Here is a 19894-nt window from a genome sequence, read left to right as displayed (position 1 = left end):
TGGCCAAGTGGCCAAGTGGCTAGCAGGTGGAAAGACCGATCTACCCTCGGCCGATGGACCCATGGCGGGCGTAGCCGGGGTCTTGGATATGAGTACGCGGATATGTACCCCGATCGGCTAGTTGCTGGCCGAGACCAGGTGACATGAGCCGACGTGGTGCGTCACTAGGGTCATCCAAGGTGTTGACTTGCTGTGGATATCTTTGACTTTGCTCAATAGAATATTTATATTATATTATTTATTATAATTAATATATTGTATTATTTAATATTATATTATTATAAATAATGTTATTATTTATATTACTAATATATTATTATTATTATTATTATTATATTTATTATGATATTACTATTATATATATATATATATTATTAGATTATTATATTATATTAATATATTAATAATAATGAATAATAAATAATATTGTTATAATATTTATTATTATTGGTATTAATTTTATTATTATTATTATTTTTTTATTATTTTTATTTTAGTTCATTTCAATTCAATTCAGTTCAGTTCTATTAAGTTCAGTTCAGTTTAGTTAAGCTCCATTAAGTTCAGTTCAGTTCAGACAATTTCAATCCAAAAGAACATGACCTAAGTGTAACTCCGTTATAGGTAGCAAGCTTACCCCCAACCCGAGTGAACCCGACCAATGACGATCCAATCTGAACCCGGCACCACCCGAAAGGGCAGCTAACCGAAATGACGCGGGCGGACTGACCCGATTGCCACCCCTCTCCGTATATAAGAATAGAAAATGGGCTTGGGCCAGTCAAGAGAAGAACTCTAATCTTTCTGATCCTGACTTCCTCTCATTCGGTTTGCTTCTCTGTCTGTTCCTCAGTCATCCATTAAAATGCTCAACCCAGAAGCTTACCCATTTCAATCTCACACCTTTTTGTATGTATTTCATCCCTGTTCTCTTTGCTTTAATCTTTATTCCTTATTATTTTAATCTTATATTTCGATAATTTAGCTAATTTGAACCATAATTACTTAAATTAGCAAATGGGTACTTAGGAAATTGAATTATTGTTTTCACCCACAAAAATGCAAGCTTTAAGCATTTGTCCGTTAAAAGGGGGGATTTTGAGATTGCCCCAATTTGATTTTCAGTTTAATTCTACTTCTTTTGGGTGTATTAGAAGAAAAGATAAAAGGAAAAAGATTGAATTTTGGTTTTCTATAAGTTGTATAGTGGAGAATAGAAATGGTGTTTGTAATAGGAGTTCATGTGTTAGTTTGGGTAATGGGTGTTTTTTCGGTTTCTCCGAAATTAAGCCTGTTTTGTTTGGTGGGGGTAAAGGGTTTTTAGGTATGTGTTTGCCTATAGGGTGGTCTTTAGAGGAACATCCAATTATTGAAAATGTTGATCAAGGGAGTGAAGAAGGGGTGGTGTCGAGGTTTGAGGGGACTGTGGGGGATATTTCGGAGCTTACTGATCTCAATGGTTTGCGTAAGGGGGAGTTTACTTTGAGTGATGATGTTGGTAGCAATGTTGATGGAGACAGTGAGGAGCGAGTTGAAATTGTCTTGGAGGAGGTTCTTGAGGGTAATTTGGAGAAGGGTGAGTTACCTTTGAGCGAAAATGTGAGGAGTGATGATATTGTAGTCGAAACTAGGGATGAGAGGGACTTAGAGGGAGAGAAGACATCAAAAATTGATGTCCGTGGGGTTTCTCGGAAATTGCAGCTTGCTAAATCAGTCGAGGATGTTGAGAACGCTTTGAAAAATGAGGGTAAAATGCCTCTCCGAGTTTTTTCGTCCATTATAAGAACCTTTGGGCGAGAAAAGAAGTTGGAGCCTGCAATTGCCCTTGTTTCTTGGCTTAAGGAGAAGCACAAGGAGAACAAAGAATTTGATGGCCCTAATCTTTTCATATACAATAGTTTGCTAGGTGCAGTTAAACAATCCGGAGAATTTGGTAAAGTCGAAGTGGTTATGAATGATATGCGTGATGCTGGGTTTTCTCCTAATGTTGTGACCTATAACACTTTGATGGGTGTATATTTAGATGATGGACGAGCTGAGGAGGCTCTCAAACTCTTTTACGATATGGAGCAAAAGGGGCTATCTTTATCCCCTTCTTCCTATTCCACGGCCTTGTTGGCTTATCGGAAAATGGAAGATGGCAATGGAGCTCTAAGATTGTTTATTAGTATGAGAGAGAAGTTTATGAATGGAGAGCTACATAACTGTGACGATGAAGATTGGGAAACCGAATTTTTAAAGTTTAAGGATTTCACTGGTCGTGTGTGCTACCAAGTCATGCGAAGATGGCTTGTCAAGGATGGAAACCTTACCACCAATGTTTTGAAATTACTGATAGAGATGGACAAGGCCGGAATTCCACCAACGAATTCCGAATATGAGCGCCTTATTTGGGCTTGCACCCGTGAAGAACACTATACGGTTGTTAAAGAATTGTATAATCGAATAAGGGAACAGCGTTCCGATATAAGCTTGTCGGTTTGTAATCATATCATTTGGTTGATGGGCAAGGTTAAGAAATGGTGGGCTGCTTTGGAAGTCTATGAGGATCTGTTAGAGTTCGGTCCAAAGCCCAACAGTATGTCATATGAGCTCATTGTAGCCCACTTCAATGTGTTGCTTAGTGCCGCAAAGAAACGAGGAATTTGGAGATGGGGAGTAAGTTTATTAGAAAAGATGGAAGCCAAAGGTTTGAAACCGAGGAGTAGAGAATGGAATGCTGTTCTTGTAGCCTGTTCAAAGGCTTCAGAAACAAGCGCTGCTATAGAAATATTTAAGAAAATGGTCGAGAGAGGTGAAAAACCGACACAAGTTTCTTATGGAGCATTGCTTAGTGCTCTTGAGAAAGGGAAAATGTATGACGAGGCTATTCGTGTGTGGGAACATATGCGGAAAGTTGGCATTGAAGCCAACTTATATTCTTACACGATCATGGCTTCAGTTTATGTTGGACTCGGCAAGTTCAACTTAGTTGAATATATCATTAAGGAAATGATTTCAACGGGGAACAATCCAACTGTCGTAACCTATAACGCTATTATAAGTGTATGTTCAAGAAATGGGTTAGGTGGAGAAGCATACGACTGGTTTCACCGTATGAAAGGTATGAACATCGAGCCAAATGAGATCACGTACGAGATGCTTATTTTTGCTCTTGCAAAAGATGGCAAGCCAAGGCTAGCATACGATATGTATCTAAGGGTACTAAACGAGGGATTAACTCTGTCATATAAAGCCTATGATGCTGTAGTACAGTCTTCACAGGAATTTGGGGCTACCATTGATTTGAATGCTTTAGGACCTAGACCACAAGGACAGAAGAACAATGCTCTACATAGAAATAACTCGTCGGAACCTGGTTATGTTAAAGCATTTGAGGAAGAGGGAATTCATGGTGAACAAGCTAGAAAACCTCTCTAATGTACATAAATGTATCAAGGAGTCATGGATGTAATACAAATATACAATGTTAAAGCATCATCAATGTAAGTTCTTTATTATTATGCTTGCTTCTTTTGTGATGCAAACTAATGACAGAGGGAATGTTAAGTTAGAGAGATGTACACATATGGTTCCGATTTTGAAGGCTCGTCGAGCTGGCTCCGATTATTTACAGCCAGTTGCCCTACTGTGTATGGATATAAAATATGCTGAATTTTGTGTTTCTGCAGAAAATACTTATTTACATAGTGTATAACTAGTCTATATCCGCGCATTGTATATATAGACTTTTTAGTTTTACATTATTACTTATAGATTTGTGTTTAGATTAATATCTCATTAATTTTCATATTTCACCTCATTGAATTGTATTTTGATTTGAGAAATAAAAATCTCAAAATTAATCAAGAAAATTGAGTAATTTCATTTTATAAACTTTCTTAAATTCTTTCAATAAATTCTTTTTTTCGTTAGGACGTTAATAATAGTAGTTTGTGGTTATGTATAGTTTATAGTTTCCGGATGAAAAACGAGTTAGCGCCGCTGGGTGACACCCTTTAACAACAAATCCTACCTCAAAAGCATTCCCGAAATGGAAGGCAAGTTCATACAGGCTGCACATCTCGGCTGGTTATTGCTCTGAGAAGAAAGCACTTGAGGATCCTGATAACTACTCTTTTACTCTTTGGAACCCCTTCACCTTGAAATCAATTAACCTACCGCCATTAAATTTCCATGATGAAGGACCGGGTGTCCGGGTTGAATGAGATTTGCTTTGACATCATCCCCTTCCTATTGTGATGATGATATCAACAATTATTGATATGCTTTCTTGTTCTTCCAAGGCCGGGCCTTTTTCATCCCAAAAAACGGAATGTTCCTGGTTGTTCTAGTTGGTTTCTGAAAGAATTGAAATTGAAGGTGTGACAGCTGCCATGTCTACTGTGGTTACGCTCAATGGGGTATTCACGGAAAGATCGTCTGTTATGCATTATTAAGGTTGCAGATGATGGTTCAAACTCGTTCAGATTCAGAATGAAGTCCTTGCCATTAATTAGCATTCCTCAAACCCCATTCATCATGCTTGACCAATGCTATACCCTTATGGTTGAATCTTGTGGTAGTATTTACATTGCTAAAGTAGGGACCCGTCATTATGATAGCGTCTATGGAGTCCGAATTTTTGGGTTGGACTTGCAGAATGGAACTTGGGCTGGGATCAAGTGTTTGGGTGACCGTGCGTTTCTTCTAGTTGAAGATGGCCGCATTTGGTGGCCTCCTGTGTAGCTGAAGCTGTTAGTGCCACGGAGTGCAAATCACTTCTTTAACATGATAAAAACAACATATATAACCTTCCCCTGCACATCATAGAACTAATTTCAAAATACATGCATTTGTTTGATTCACTAATCAATAACATAACTCATTAAATGGACACATATGGTTCTGATTTTGAAGGCTCGGGGAGCTAACTCCGATTATTTACAGCCAGCTGCCATAATTCAGTTTTGTGATTATGTTGGTATATTTCAACCCATAGAGACATTTGATGCGGTAATAACCCATTGAGATATTTGATGCTGTACCCTCCAAGTTTAATCATCTTTCTCAAACTCATAAGTATGAAGATTTTTCTAGATTAATCCTTATATTTAAACAGTATTTTTGGGCTCCGGCTGTTTTGAGCAGACCCATCTCCACCTCATCTCCATTCAGATGTCAAAACGGCTTTTTTAAACATAACTATTAAAGTGGGATTCGGGTCAATGAGTATATAATTTTCACTACTATTCGTGTAAAACCGCTTTGTAGTGATACTTGTGTTCTTCATTATTTGTGAAGAATTCTCTTTTGTTTGGTAGTATCAGTATGAGTAATTCTACCGTCCTCCCGGAGGACGGTACTCCTCACCCACATGCCATTATAATATTCCACTTGGATGGATTGTTTTTATGTGTGAGGAGAATTTTTGGTATCAGTATATGCAAAGAAATTAATAAATCCTGAAAATTTAATGTTTCTATAGTTTACTAGGAAGGGAAAAGGATATATATATGGAGGTGCTCCCGAAACACAAAATCCTACAACAAAACTCTATTACATCCATTATTTGCAAATTTGCACAAGCGTAAAACTAGTGTAGATTGAGATTACAGACGTAGAAAGGGTAAAGTAAAACTCTCTCATTTCTAGACACAATATTAATATTATCATAATCATTCTATACAAAGATATTTTATCGACTACCTGTTGTTTACACATTTGCAGCACACTACCTCTTATGAATCTTCCCGGGAGACGATGAGCTCGTGCGGGAAATTTGCATCGGAAGTTTCTCTAGGAATCATGATCTCATCATCTGCTGTAAAATGGTATTTTTCTCCAATGGCTCTCAGCAGTTGGTACACTTCGAACATACTTGGCCTCTCTTTAGGTACAAGAGTAACACAGTTACAAGCAATCCTAAGGAACTGGAATAGCTCTTTATCGACACCCTTTTCACGGAGATGCTTGTCAATGGAAGAATGGAGATCTGAACTTACTGACAGTTGATAAATCCACTCAACCAAATTGCCCTTAAAGGTTTCCGGGGCATTAGACACCTGAGTTGCCTTTTCACCCGTGATCAATTCCAACAGAACAGTCCCAAAGCTAAAAACATCTCCTTTTGGGGTGGCAACAAGCGTCCGAGCATACTCGGGGGCCACATACCCCAAATCCCCGAATTCCCCGTTCACAAAAGTACTCAAATGGGTGTCTATCGGATTCATGAGCCTAGCTAGACCAAAATCAGAGAGCCGAGGATCAAAATTTTCATCCAACAAAATACATTTGGAACTTATGTTTCTATGAAGGATTCTAGGGTTGCAATTATGATGCATCCAAGCTAATCCCTTGGCGGCTCCAATAGCGATTTTTAGCCGTATGGGCCACTCCAAAATCTCAGGCGTGATGGCCTCAGGGTCTGAAGGGTGAAGTTGATCATATAGGTTTCCATTAGCCATGTATCTGTAGACTAAAAACTTCTCTTTCTTTGCAACACAATAACCCAAAAGCGGAACCAAGTTTTGGTGCCTCACACTGCCCAAAGTGTTCATTTCCGACAAGAATTCTTTCTCTGTTCGCTGTGAATCTTGCAATCTTTTAACTGCAAAGAATGTACCATCAGGCATCACTGCCTTGTACATTGCTCCCGTCCTTCCAGAGTTGATAATGTTGTTATTGCTGAAGTTGTTTGTGGCTTTCATAAGGTCGGCTAATCGCATTTTTGAAGCCGACTTCTCAAACATAGATACCTGGGCATCATAGCAACTTCCTTTAACAAAAGTATGAAATGACATATTTTTTAACACAAAATTATTTTGTACGGAGCATATAAGACTGTCATTTTGTGATACCAGCCCAAATCCGGGAATATTTGATATTTGCATCATTTCATCACGATGAATAACAGGGTAGGTTAAACTTACACATGTAGACAGTCTTATACAAGACTTTATTTAAATTCATAAGAAGAACGGATGTTGGTAATATAGCAGGTAAATCACCAGAACTTTCAGCCAATTGCTCAACTTTTGAATATAATCCTCTAGTATTATCAAAAACTTGTGTCATGCAAATGTAACCATTCTTTACAGAAAATCTATGTTTCTAATAGTCGGACAAGGCAGGGGTTAGAGGCACCCATAACTTATCACCACAAAAAAGAATAACAGTTGAATGAGTGAACAAAAGAAGTTGATTGAGTGAACATACTTTGACTGCTTTGACGCCCTTCAATGTTTTCGTCCATCTGTTACCTTCAGGATCCTCCATTTTCTTCCTAATAACCTTCATCCGTGAAATGTAAAAGAATGCTATACCCGCCACAACAATCACGAGAGTAAATCCTCCGGCTGCTCCACCAGCGATAACCCCAGTGTGAGACTTGGTAGCAACAGAACAAGTCTTTAGTGGTGGCCCACAAAGCCCGGGGTTATTGGCATAGTTCTCTATGGGAATGGGAACGTTTGCACTGAAACGAGGAATCGGCCCCGACAAATTGTTGTTGGCAACATTAAAATTCTTAAGCCGAGCAAGGTCTGCTAGTTCCAGGGGAATTGAGCCAGAAAATTGATTGTGATCAAGGCTAATATCATTCAAGTAACTGCAATTTGCAAGATTTTCTGGGATTACACCGGAAAAATTGTTGTCCGAAAGGTCAAGTGTAGTCACATCCGGGATCACTTTTGAGATATTTGAAGGAATTGGACCCCCAAAATTATTACCCGATAAATCTAATCCCGTCAAACTTGTACAATCTTCAATTCCAAGCGGAAAATCACCCTTTAAACCCATATCACTTAACTTAATGTTCAAAACCCGATTCTCTTGCGGGTTCCAACATTCAATGCCAATGAATTTACAAATAGAACCCTCAGTTCTATTACTAAGATCCCATGTTCCATTCAAGTATCCATTAGGATCTGTAACCGATTCCCGAATCCTTTTCAAACAATTCACATCAGTTTCAGTCCCAGAAATACCATAATCACCCAATATAACAACCAAACATCCTAAAACACATACTACTGAAGCAATTAACCTTCTATTAACAACCATTTTTAAACTTCCAAAATATGCAAAAATTCACAAATATTTCCAACAGAAACACAACTAAAAATCACAGGATCATGATTTCTATACACAAATATATAACATCTAAAGCTCAATTTCACACAATTCAACCTAAAATTTGAGCAATTAATACAAAAAACAAAACTTTAAATAACCCTAATTCACAGTTAATTCTACAAGAACCCTAAAATTAAGCAAAACCCAGTTCAATTCAACACAAACTAATTGAAATAAACAAGAATTGAGACGTACCCAGATGTCAAAATTGCATCTTTTGAGCTCAAAGAAGACTAAAATGCCTAAAAAATGAAGAAAAATGGATAAATTAAACAAGAGACTAAAGAAATGGGCCCATTTTTAAGTCAATATAGACGACTTTGGTGGTGGCTTGACTTATTTATCAACGACCCTCAAGAAAAATATAACCAAGTTTTATTGAGTGTGTTGAAAAATCAAAGCAAGTGACGCTTAGGTTGTAAATAAATGATCGGAGCTCTTAGGATTAGCTCGGTCAAATCTTGACTCAAAATTGATTAAAATTAATTCTAAGCCCGAGACGATTTCAAGCTTATTACGGCTTGTATTGGTAATTTGGTTCCCGACTTTCTCCGATTTTCACTAAGACTGTTCGAATTGTTACAACCTTTGGCAGATGGTTCAAATTGATTCTAAAAGAACCTATTTTACCAAGTAGTGCTTTTAAGCTCGTTTTTTTTTTATTATTATTATTATTATTAGTTGTTTAATTTTGGCATTTTACAATTATTTTTGTCCTAAATAAAATTTAATTTTAGCATTTAATTTTATATTTATATTTGATTTGATAAGTATTCAATATTTGCATATTTCTTAAAATATATTTCTTTTTAATTTGATTTAATAGTTAAAAAAATCGAGCTCGAGCCTAATCCGAGCTGATTCTAAACTTTAATATTTTAAGTTTGAAAATTTTCGAGCCGGTTTAGAGCTCAAGCTCAAGTTTCCGACTCAACATGGACCACCTAAGATTAAACACATATTATCAATTAAGATAGTACTATCCATCTTAAGCTTAAATTGAGTCAAGTATCCACTTATGTACATGACTCGTATATTAAACTTAAAACAGATAGTGTCATATTATTTGACCGGTTGTAAAACTGGAATTTGTCGAGAAAAAGGGCTTCGAGAACAATTTTAATGATTGCTCTTGTTTTGGTAAAAAATTACTTACTATCGATTTATATTTATGTGGGTTAAAGCGATCTACTCATTTTAGCCTCGAAACGGGAGGTTAATTTATATGTGATTTATGACGACAGACGGGTGAAAAATAAACGAAAATAATGATGAAAATAAAGTAAATTACGAAGTAAAAGAATAATGACGCAAGAGATTGGTGACACGGAAAACTTGATAAGTCCAATTTATATATATTTTATCCCCATATTTTAGCTCCAATTTACATGTCATTATGCACTAACCTTAGTGATATTGAGCTAATATTTGCTTTCTAGTTCTATTTGTATGTTTTATCATATTTTTTAGGTATTTGAGCTTTTAGGAGCTTAATCCTACTCATTTGCAAGTCACTAGAAGCAAGCTAAGTTGAAGACTAAGTATGGACTAGCATGAAGATGATGTTTGGACTTGCATAAGCAAAAGTGATGGATTAAATGAAGAAATGCACAACAAAGTCAAATGGAAGTCAAGCCCAAATGCAAAGTCCACAAAATGCAAATATAAGATGGTAAATATTGGATGCTACTTTGGATGCTTTGAGGATCTTGGGATGCCAAAGTGTGATTAATCGGGTGATTAAACAAGCATTAAATCATAAGCATTGGATACCATTTGATAATTAATCATAATTGAAGACAAACAAGCAAGAACACCACGACCCCGATCGGGGTTGGGTGGCCCCGATCGGGGTTACCTCTATCTTAATTGTTTACGTTTCGCTTTGTGTTCCTATAAATAGGGTGGTGATCCAGACACCTTTTGGGACACCATTCACATACACAATTTCTCATAATTCTCTCTAAGTTTAGTAGTTAGATTAGTTTAGTTATTAGCTTAGCTTAGTTTAGATTTACTTTATGTTATAAACATTTCAATACAATTTCCATTCAAGTTATATTCCAAAGTTTCATTTCAAGTTTTTTCATTACAAGCATTGTTCTTCCATTTCTAGTTCATTTCCATATTGCAAGGTAATTTCTATTTACATTTCCATTATGTTTATCATTTTAATTACCATTAGTCTAGTTTACATTTTCATCATGTTTGAGTAGTTACATTTGTCTAGGGAATAAAGGAAGTCATGCATGATTAAGTAATATGTAAATGTCAAAATGAGGATAAGTTAATATTGTATAATTGTTTCTATCACATGTTTGCGCCACAACGTTTAATCTTTGGTTATTGGCCGTAATCGTAGATTAAGTTTGTTAATTCATTCTAAAAGTCGAGAGGCACGGAATTGAATTAGACTAAGCATGTGTAGTAGGACGACCTAGTCATGGACGAGAGTTTCTCTAGGACCCGGTCTATGGTTGACACTAGTATCGTAAGGTGGGTGTCTTCACTACAAAAAGAATTGAAACAGGCGACTGATTTTGGCGACTGAAATCAGTCGCCAAAATCAATTTGGCGACTGAAATCAGTCGCCAAACGTCAGTCGCGGACCTTAGTCGCCTTTTCTAGCTTTGGCGACTAAAATCGGTCGCCAAATTTGGCGACTGATAAATCAGTCGCCAAATACCAAAAATGGCGACTGAAAGGGTAGTCGCCAATTTGGCGACTGATGTCAAGGTAGTCGCCAAAATGGCGACTGAATTGCAGTCGCCAAATGCTAATTCAGTCGCCATTTTTGGGTGACGAGCTTGATTTTGATCGAGGCAATTTGGCGATCGATTTTCGATTTGGCGACTACAAATCGTCGCCATTTTGGCGACTACCTTAACATCGATCGCCAATTTGGCGCCCGACTTCGCGATCGCCAAATCGGGAATCGATCGCCAAAGCTCGTAAGTTTTGGTGGATTTTTTCGTTTTCATTGCTAGCCAAAAATTTACAACCTGCATACAAACCGATGTTCCACAACACCATACATCCCATTTCAACACACACAACACCATACATTTCAACCCAACACCTCCCAATTTCTCAAACTTCATTTCATATATTGAAAATGAAAGTTTTACAAGCTAAACTATTCTAAATGTTCAAGTCTAAATGTTCAAGTCTTACAAGCTAAGCTAACCTCCCAATCATCTTACTTGGAAGCCAACACCGGCTCCACTCCCCCCATGTGGACCATGCGGATCATTTGGATCGTAATTGGATCTAGGTCCGGGGTTACAACCTTGCCACCAAGTCTCAAACATTTCCATTCTTTCCTTCATTTTCCGGAATTCTTCATCACGTTTGGCAAGTTCTTCATCACGTTTGGCATCACGTTCATCACGCTCTCTTATTTGACTTTGAAGTTGACTAATAATTCCAGGTTGATACGTGTTGTTGGGAATTGTTGAGGTCGATCTCCTACGCGTTTTCTCATAGAAAGCCGGTGTTGAACTTCCGGTACCATACACGTTCCCTTTCTTGAAGCCATCCACCAACTTATACCATATGTCATTATCCGGAGTTTCTGGATTGGCGGCTTTTTCTTGTTCAAATGCTTCCTACAATATTAAACAAATGGTTGTAAGTTAATATGGTAACCACCTTATATACGACATTTTAAAAGAGAGTAAATTAACAAAAATTAAGTGTTACGGAAACTTACATATAATTGCTTGTCTTTTGGCTTAGTCCAAATTCTAACCCCTTTGTGGTCAACCCTGGAATGCGTGTCGTAAGCTTGATTCTGCGTACCGTCGCAATCGGCCGTGACTTCTTCTTTCCTCTCTGAATGAAAAAAAAAAACATACATGTTAGAAAATCAACAAAAAATGTAACATAAAATAAACATGTTGCATTGAAAACAAAAAAAAAGTGTGAAATAATAGACAAACTTACCCCCAACATACGATTCCAGAACGATCGTGAACCCGCGAAATGAGTAGGCTCGTTCACGGCGTCTTCCTTTCCTCCTCTTTTGTTGAGAGATGTGATATTATCATCGGGGAAAGATTCCTCAAGGAACGAGGCAATGCCATCAACAGCAACAAATGGCATATTGAACTCACATTTCAAGGTAATTAGCCTAGAAGCGGCTTGTAACAATGTCATTCTGCTTCCTTCATACAAGGGTTTTTCTGAGGCTTTTAACATGTCAAGAAAGGCTTTTGCTTGTGGGTGTGGCGGTTGTTCTTCAGAAATAGTTGTATGGTCATCACTATTAAAAATAGTGGAATCCATAGCATCAACAACCATCTCTCTATATGGGTTCTCATCATTTTGTATTTGTTGGGTGTGAGTTTGTTCATGAATTGGAGAATATGCTTCTCCATGTGAAATCCAATTGTAATAATTTGGCTTAAACCCGTTTATAATGAGATGTTCTTCTACTACAATGTCAAGCTGGTATTTCAGGTTTTTGCATTTGGCACAAGGGCACCTAAGTTTTTTGTCTACCAAGTCATATTCATCTTGTTGTTTAGCAAATTCAATAAACTCGCTAACACCCTTTATAAATCTAGCGGTAGGACGTCTTTTCTTATTGGAATGGTCTAATCTTCCTTCATACATCCATGAACGTTCCAATCTCTTCATTTTAATCTAAAGAAGACCCCAAAGAAATTTAAACATTTTTAAAAAATAACAATAATATTAAATACAAAATTTAAACATATGAAAACAATATATAAATATTGTCAATAAGTAATCCATCTTCGAATGGGGTCCTTATCACTCCAACCTAAACCCGTCAATGTACGTTTCAAGTCACTAGCAAACACACTTGTAATTTATTAATGAGGAAAAATTGGCGCAATTCCCTTGATTCTCCAAATACACAGTACATATACATGTATTCGGAGAACATTAAAGGGATCGCCACCAAACTCATTCCTCATTAATAAATCACAAGAACGTGTTTACTACCTAAATGACTTGAACGTACAAAGACGATCCCAAAATGGGGACTATTCAAGAATTACTCCTAATGAGTAATTCTTGAACGGGTACTAAGTCAACATCAAATCAAACAACAACACAATCAAGTACTAAATTAATTAAGTCAATCAATAGCCCAATTCAACCACATAGTAAAGGCTTCTATCCTAAAGTCCGTAACATAATTTGAACTAAAATTAGTAAATTTAAAAAGTAACTGGTAAGAGGAGGTTACCTAATCAAGTAAAAGCAAAAATGAAAAGAAAACAAGAAGCAACAGCTACCGCGTACGGTGGTGCCTAGCAGCGCGGTGACAACCCTAAAAAGAGAAAAGAAAAACAAAAATAACAAGGTTATTCTACCTCAATTCATCAATAACATGAATTATCAAACTAAATTTATCAAAATCAAGTCCTAAAGAAGGTTCTACTTAGCTAATAGATAATTTCTCTTAATCCAAAAGACGGTTCCACTTAGCTAATTCCATTAATGCAAAGGACGGTTTCACTTAGCTTAACATTAATAATAATAAGGCGGTTTAATTAGTAATAATAATAATAATAATAATAATAATAATAATAATAACAATAATAATAATAATAATACAAATACTAATAATAATACTAATACTAATACTAATACTAATAATAATAACAATAATTCCCTTCCCCCACCGCCACCACCCACGGCCACCCTTCCCCCACCGCCACCACCCACGGCCGACCTCCACCCCCACCCATAACCCTAAACCTAAACACAAACCCCCTTAATCATTCCCTTTTAATTCAAACACAAATTAAACTAAATCTAACTACAAATTAATCTAACATACTAACTACAAATAAATCTAACAAACTAACCACAAATTAATCAAACTAACTACAAATTAATCTAACAAATTAAACAAATTAAACTGAAATTAAACAAAAAAAAACTAACCTAATTAAAGAGAGTGATGGAGGCAATGAGAACGGTGGTCACGGTGGTGGAAGTGGTGGAAGTGGTGGTGTGGTTGTGTGGTTGTTGTCGTCGCCTGTTTCGCCCGCTGCTTTCCTCTCTTCTTTTTTTTTTTTTTTTTGTTTCGAAAGAGTAAAGCAGGAGAGAGGTCTTCTGTTTTCTATAAAAAAATTTGGCGACTGAAAAGCAATTTGGCGACTGCCTTTCAGTCGCCAAATTTGGCGACTACTCCTACATCAGTCGCCAAATTTCAAAACACGGTCGCCAAATAGATTCCTTTTTTAAAAAATGACAGCCTGGTTTCTACTAAGAAAATTGGCGACTGAAATTCATTTTGGCGACTGAATTTCAGTCGCCAATTTGGCGACTACACATAAATCAGTCGCCATATTTTAATTCTCGGTCGCCAAGTTTTATTCCCTTTTAAAAAAAGACAGTCGCCAAATTGGCGACTGATTTCAGGTCGCCAATTTGAAAATCAGTCGCCAATTTGGCGACTAAATATATCAGTCGCCAAATTTCGGTCGCCTGTTTTAGTTTTTCTTGTAGTGCTTTAAGCCTAAACATTTATCGTAAAATCAACTTCCTAACTTGACATGAACATTTACATAATTAGCATGTGTGACCCGACCTCCCTAGACATTTTCTTTATTATTGTTTTATCATTACATCAAACCAAACCAATCAATCAACCGTCAATCTACCAAAGTAAAATTCAATCCATAACAACTAAATTATAAACTCCCGTCTCTCTGTGGTTCGACCCCTACATACTACATTCATTTGTTTTGTTAGGGTATAAATATTATCTTTGCATAGGTACACGATAAGCCTATCAAATTTTGGCGCCGTTGTCGGGGAGACGGTTTTGTTTGCTAATTAGTTATTGAATTTTATCTTCTATCTTGTCTCGAGGAACACTTGTATGTTCTTTGAGATTCATCTCACCATTTTCTTGTAGTTTTAGTGCCTATTTTTGTAGGTGATAAAGCTATTTGCCTTTCATAATGAGTTACGAATTTGTCCCATAACTCCAAGATGAGCCTTTTCCTGACTATCTTGACCGATTCTACTACTTTTGCGATGGTCTCATCTCCCTTGGACATGTCCTTGATGGGGATTACTTGGATCATTTCATGCTTGGCGGTATGGATTACGAGACCCGTGGATTGGCTCAAAAATTGAGTAATGGGAGTCTCTACTACATGATTGGGCCGGAACTTTGGAATTTCTTAGATTTCATGGCTTCCGAATGTCGGTAATTAGCACGCCAATTCCATTATTGGCGCATCGAAGAAGAGCTTAAAGTTTTACAGGCTCGTTTGGGAAGAAATTCTCAAGAGAAACCGAGACGACGTGAGCCTATCTTCTCTCATTTTGTTTTTCTACCTCCCCATTGTGAGTCTTTTGCTACTAACGATTTAGAGCTATTGGATGATGATGCTGGTCCGATTTTATCTTTTAAAATCCCCTATAGTGTCATTCAAATAGAAATTGTAGAGACTTATGTTGATGACATTAACCCCATAGTAGATGAGTCACCTTCTACAAATGAATTTGTCGAGATTCCTTGTGATTCTAATGAGGTTTTTCCCGAGTCTTTTGACCCACTTGGCAATCCATTTGTAGAGGATGTTGTTGATCCATTCGAGAAAGATAGAGGGCTAAGCAATTTTGATAGGGAAATTAAGTGGGATGAACCCCCTATTTTGGATGACCCTCTCCTCTTTTATTCTTTATGCCACCCATTTGAGACTATATATGATTATAATTTGTGCTCTAACGATTTATTTTATGGTCTTAAGCATGATGCTCCATCTCTTGCTGACGAGTGGAGTGCTACGGTGGTAATATTTGAAGTTTCTCTTGCGCCCATCGATAAGATTTATAAATTTTTACCCTTGCTCTTTCATGCTTTAATCTTATCAATTGCGTACATATGCTTTCATGTTGCTTATGTGCAGATATATGATAGACTTCTAAGGGCTTTGACGAGTTTTGTTTTAAGCAACAAAAGTCCTTTGTTCCCAAGCCCCTTCTCAAGCTAGCTTGGGGGAAGCTTCTAAAAATTAGTATGCATTTATTTTCTTTATTTTCCGCGTGTGTCATTTCCATCTCCTCTTGTTGGCTTTACTTGTCTTTCTTTATGGTTTTTTGCGGTTAACCCCGTTTTACACATTGAGGACAATGTGGTGCTCTAGCTTGGGGGAGGGAATTACTGTGTCTAGTTGTTTTATTGCTTTCAAATAAATTGAAAAAATCAACAATTTTTAATTAGTGTAGATTTAGTGAGAATTTTTGAAAATTTGTGTTGCTTTTTGCTCTAATCTTTTGTTTGTCCTACTTATGCCCCTCTGTTTATCCCATGTTTAGCTTGATAGCTTTTGATTCACTATGTTTGACGGGATTTAACATACATGGGGATGTCTTGACATAGTAGGTGGAAGATGGATTTTGGACCGAGTAAGCTTGATCTTGACTTTTGGCAAGCCACAAGATGGTAAGGTAGAACCTCTTTAGACTGACGCATCCATATCCGGTCTCTCTTAGGTGAGTGTAGGTGTCTCCTTATGGTGTGTGTTACATCAAAACGCACAAGTATGGTCTTTAATTCATCTCTTTAAGCATTACTTTCATTTTACTATGCATTTTTGAAGCCCTTCACTTTGATAAATTAGCCCATTTTCTAGCCCCTTTCACATGTTCTTATTCTCTAGCTACATATAAATAGCCTAGTCTTGTTAAGCTAGTAGATAAGTTCTTTCGGTGATGGGATGCTCAAAATTGGGATGATCTTTAAAATCTATATCATTGTAAAAGTGGTTTGCCGGATATGTCATTGTTTTCCGAAGTTATGAAAGAAAGAATTGGAGTAAGAAAAGAAAAAAAAAAAAAAAACAGTCCGAAAAGAATGAAAAAAAGGGAGAAAAAGAAAAAATGATGAAAATGAATAAAGTGTTGTAATTTGGAAGAAAGGAAGAAGAGGTTGTGTTATTAAGAGTTCTCTTGTGTTTATCAATATCTTATGGAGAATTTCTCATGATTAGTAATGTAAGAAGTCATTTGTCAATTTGATTTCTATTTGGGTTATTTGGGTTGGATTGAGCATCTTTTCATGGTTGTTGATAGCTTAACATTAGCTCCACATACCATAATTCTTTTGTTTCCCCTTATTTCCCATGTCACAAAAAGTCTTCTTCTTACCCTTCGGCTTCACATTAAATTCTATTAATTTATATTGTTAATATTAAGGCTACTTTAATAAATTTATTAAAACTCATTATAAGGTTTAGTAATATTTATTTTTGTGTGGAAACCATAAGATCATGATTTAAATTATAAAAATAAATTAAGAATTTACTCTCATCATTTAAATCATTCAATTTGTTCATCTAACTCCTCCTTAACCATAAAGATAGTAGCTAAAAGGTCTGATATGTAGTAAATAAAAAATCTAATAATTTGGATTATAAAGCTACTAATATCTATAAATTTATAAATATAATTAAAAGTAAAACCAAAATATCTATCATCATCAATATGTCATATTTAAGTTACATATACAAGATAACTTTTTAAACGGCTTTCATGCAAAGTGGAGTTTGTAAGAAAATAATAATAATAATAATAATAATAATAATAATAATAATAATAATAATAATAATAATAATAATAATAATAATAATAATAATAATAATAATAATAATAATAATAATAATAATAATAATAATAATAATAATAATAATAATAATAATAATAATAATAATAATAATAATAATAACGGTTGCTGCTGCCTCAGGGTCTGTTTTCTCTTTGACACCTCGCCAGCTTGCTTTGTGGCAGTCTCAGCAGGGTTCCCACTCCTCTGATTGATTGCGTGCGGTTCCTATCTCGGGGTTGGGTCAGACTATGAACGGGAGGACTTACCGTAGTGTGCTTGGGTATCGTCTGGGTGTTACGTTATTCACGGTCTCTAGGCCCTGTCCAGCTTGCTCTCGGGTTTTTGATGATGATGTTTTTGGGGACCACGTTGTTTCTTGTACTGGTACTGTGGGCGTTAAACATCGGCATAACCTCGTCCGTGACACTCTTTTCGACATCTGCTATAGATCGGGTATTTCTGCGGGAAGAGAGGTTGATATCGGTTTGGTTGACGGACATGGGAGTTCTCTTCGTCCTGCGGATTTGCTGCTTTATTCTTGGGACAGAGGACGTGATGTGTGCGTTGACTTGACAGGGTCTTCTCCTTTGACTCAGACTGGGATGACGGATTTTGTGCCTGGCCGGGTTGTTGCTGATGCTGCTCAGCGTAAGTGTGCTAAGTACGGGGATTTGTGCGCGGCAGCGGATTATGGTTTCCTTCCCTTCTCTTTCTCATCACTTGGGGAGTTGGGTTCGGATGCTGTTGCCTTGCTCAAGCGGATCCAGAAACTCTCGGTTTCTCAGGATGCGGGGGCTCGGGTGGTCGCTTACATTTTTACTAGACTTAGCTTTGCTGTTGCTAAGGGTGTGGGAGCCCAGCTTGTTTCTCGGCTCCCCACCAATTTCATGTAAACTTTTATTTTTCTTTTAATGAAAGTTGCGCGCATCCCTTTATAATAATAATAATAATAATAATAAAAATAATAATAATAATAATAATAATAATAATAATAATAATAATAAAATAATAATAATAATAATAATAATGCAAACCTTTTACATACCATTTCTCATTTTCCCATATTTATGTTTATATTAAACTTTTTAATAATGAAAAATGGATGCTCAAAAGTCATGAACTTAATCTTTATTTATACCTATATTAAATTTGATAATAATGAAAAAATAATATTTAATAGCCATAAAACACATCCTCAATTGTTTATATATTTTTTATGGAAGGCAAAATTTGTAAGCAAAAAATTTCTTATCTCTATCGTTAGTAGAATGGTATGTGTCACCGATATTATTAACTAATTTTTTTTTATTTTTTTATTGGAAGTTTCATTGGGTTATGAAGTGTTCATCATTTTGTTTTGTTCTCATTTAGGTGCTATCAAGATTATTTATTCTGTTAAGCTCTTCCAAGGTAAATATACTTACATCTCTACAATTTGATTATCATTCCCTCTTTTTTTTTCATTACTTAAGGTGAAACTAAGTTAAAAACGATAATATTGCATAAAACAAATTCCACTATTATTGTGTTACTTTTTTTTAATAGGTATGATTTATTGAAGAAAGAAGATTATAAGGAGAAGTGAAATACTAAGATTGCTTAAACAACTATATTTTACATACTAACTAAAGATTGGTGACATCAACGTGGAATCGTGGATGATTAATAATTTTTTGAGCATTTATTATATATATTTTGAAATATCACAAAAACTCCGGAGAGACGGTCTCTCAATAGCGTTATTGAGAGACCTCTCACATGATGGGGCGAGGGACCCATTGAATTTATTTTTTCCCTATTATGTCTCCTAATAATTAGTGGGAGACGGTCTCTCAGGAGACCTACTGAATATATATATGGCTAAAAGGTGGAAAATTTGAGGGGATAACATAGCATTTTTTGTATAATATTGTCTAATAGGTGAAGTATTCGGCAATAATGATCCAATTGTTGTTCAAGTTGTTGCTGCTTTAAAATTTTTAGTTCCGCAATTTATTATTGTATTAGCTTCATTTTTATGGAGGGTATGAAATGTTAGTTTTGTCATAACATTTCTAATTGTGTGTTTTATGTTATTTTCAGAATTGTTGATGAAATTTTGATATCTAATTTGTGAGGGTGCTCTATCTTTGGGATCTTTGTTTGATAATATAGTTTTGTTTAATTTGATTTTATGAA

At 36.1% G+C, this 19894-nt stretch overlaps 2 protein-coding genes and 1 long non-coding RNA gene across 4 annotated transcripts; 1 reads left to right on the top strand and 2 right to left on the bottom strand.

Moving 5' to 3' along the window:
- The first annotated feature begins 771 nt into the window (after nt 1-771).
- LOC141601956 (uncharacterized) lies at nt 772-3651 on the top strand. The gene has a single exon (XM_074422266.1). It carries the CDS (start codon nt 1060-1062, stop codon nt 3418-3420), a length of 2361 nt encoding a protein of 786 aa, XP_074278367.1. The 5' UTR covers nt 772-1059; the 3' UTR covers nt 3421-3651.
- A 1872-nt stretch (nt 3652-5523) lies between these two features.
- On the bottom strand, nt 5524-8504 carry LOC141601949 (probably inactive leucine-rich repeat receptor-like protein kinase At5g48380). Of its 2 annotated transcripts, XM_074422258.1 has the most exons (3): nt 8311-8495; nt 7198-7927; nt 5524-6737 (listed from the first exon to the last, which is right to left on the bottom strand). In XM_074422258.1, the coding sequence occupies exons 2-3, from the start codon at nt 7777-7779 to the stop codon at nt 5721-5723; spliced, it is 1599 nt and encodes a 532-aa protein (XP_074278359.1). In that variant the 5' UTR covers nt 7780-7927; nt 8311-8495; the 3' UTR covers nt 5524-5720. The 2 variants fall into 2 exon arrangements, with proteins under 2 accessions (XP_074278359.1, XP_074278357.1); XM_074422256.1 differs by having other exon boundaries at nt 7198-8504.
- Nucleotides 8505-12579: 4075 nt separating this feature from the next.
- On the bottom strand, nt 12580-14431 carry LOC141657373 (uncharacterized). Its single transcript, XR_012548748.1, has 3 exons — nt 14038-14431; nt 13334-13417; nt 12580-12762 (listed from the first exon to the last, which is right to left on the bottom strand). It is a non-coding gene; the product is annotated as an uncharacterized LOC141657373 (long non-coding RNA).
- Between the last annotated feature and the right edge of the window lie 5463 nt (nt 14432-19894).

The sequence above is a fragment of the Silene latifolia genome, chromosome 1 (genome assembly GCF_048544455.1).
Source record: "Silene latifolia isolate original U9 population chromosome 1, ASM4854445v1, whole genome shotgun sequence".
Lineage (NCBI taxonomy): Eukaryota > Viridiplantae > Streptophyta > Magnoliopsida > Caryophyllales > Caryophyllaceae > Silene > Silene latifolia.
Note: the sequence above shows the minus strand (reverse complement) of the source record. Positions and strands in the feature narration are given on the sequence as shown.

Excerpts from the sequence above, each read along its gene's own strand:
- LOC141601956 (XM_074422266.1), top strand. The coding sequence starts at position 1,060 with ATGCAAGCTTTAAGCATTTGTCCGTTAAAAGGGGGGATTTTGAGATTG.
- LOC141601949 (XM_074422256.1), bottom strand. The coding sequence starts at position 8,043 with ATGGTTGTTAATAGAAGGTTAATTGCTTCAGTAGTATGTGTTTTAGGA. Across the intron at positions 6,738-7,197 it reads AGGGCGTCAAAGCAGTCAAA|GTATCTATGTTTGAGAAGTC; the intron begins GTATGTTCACTC and ends TATGATGCCCAG.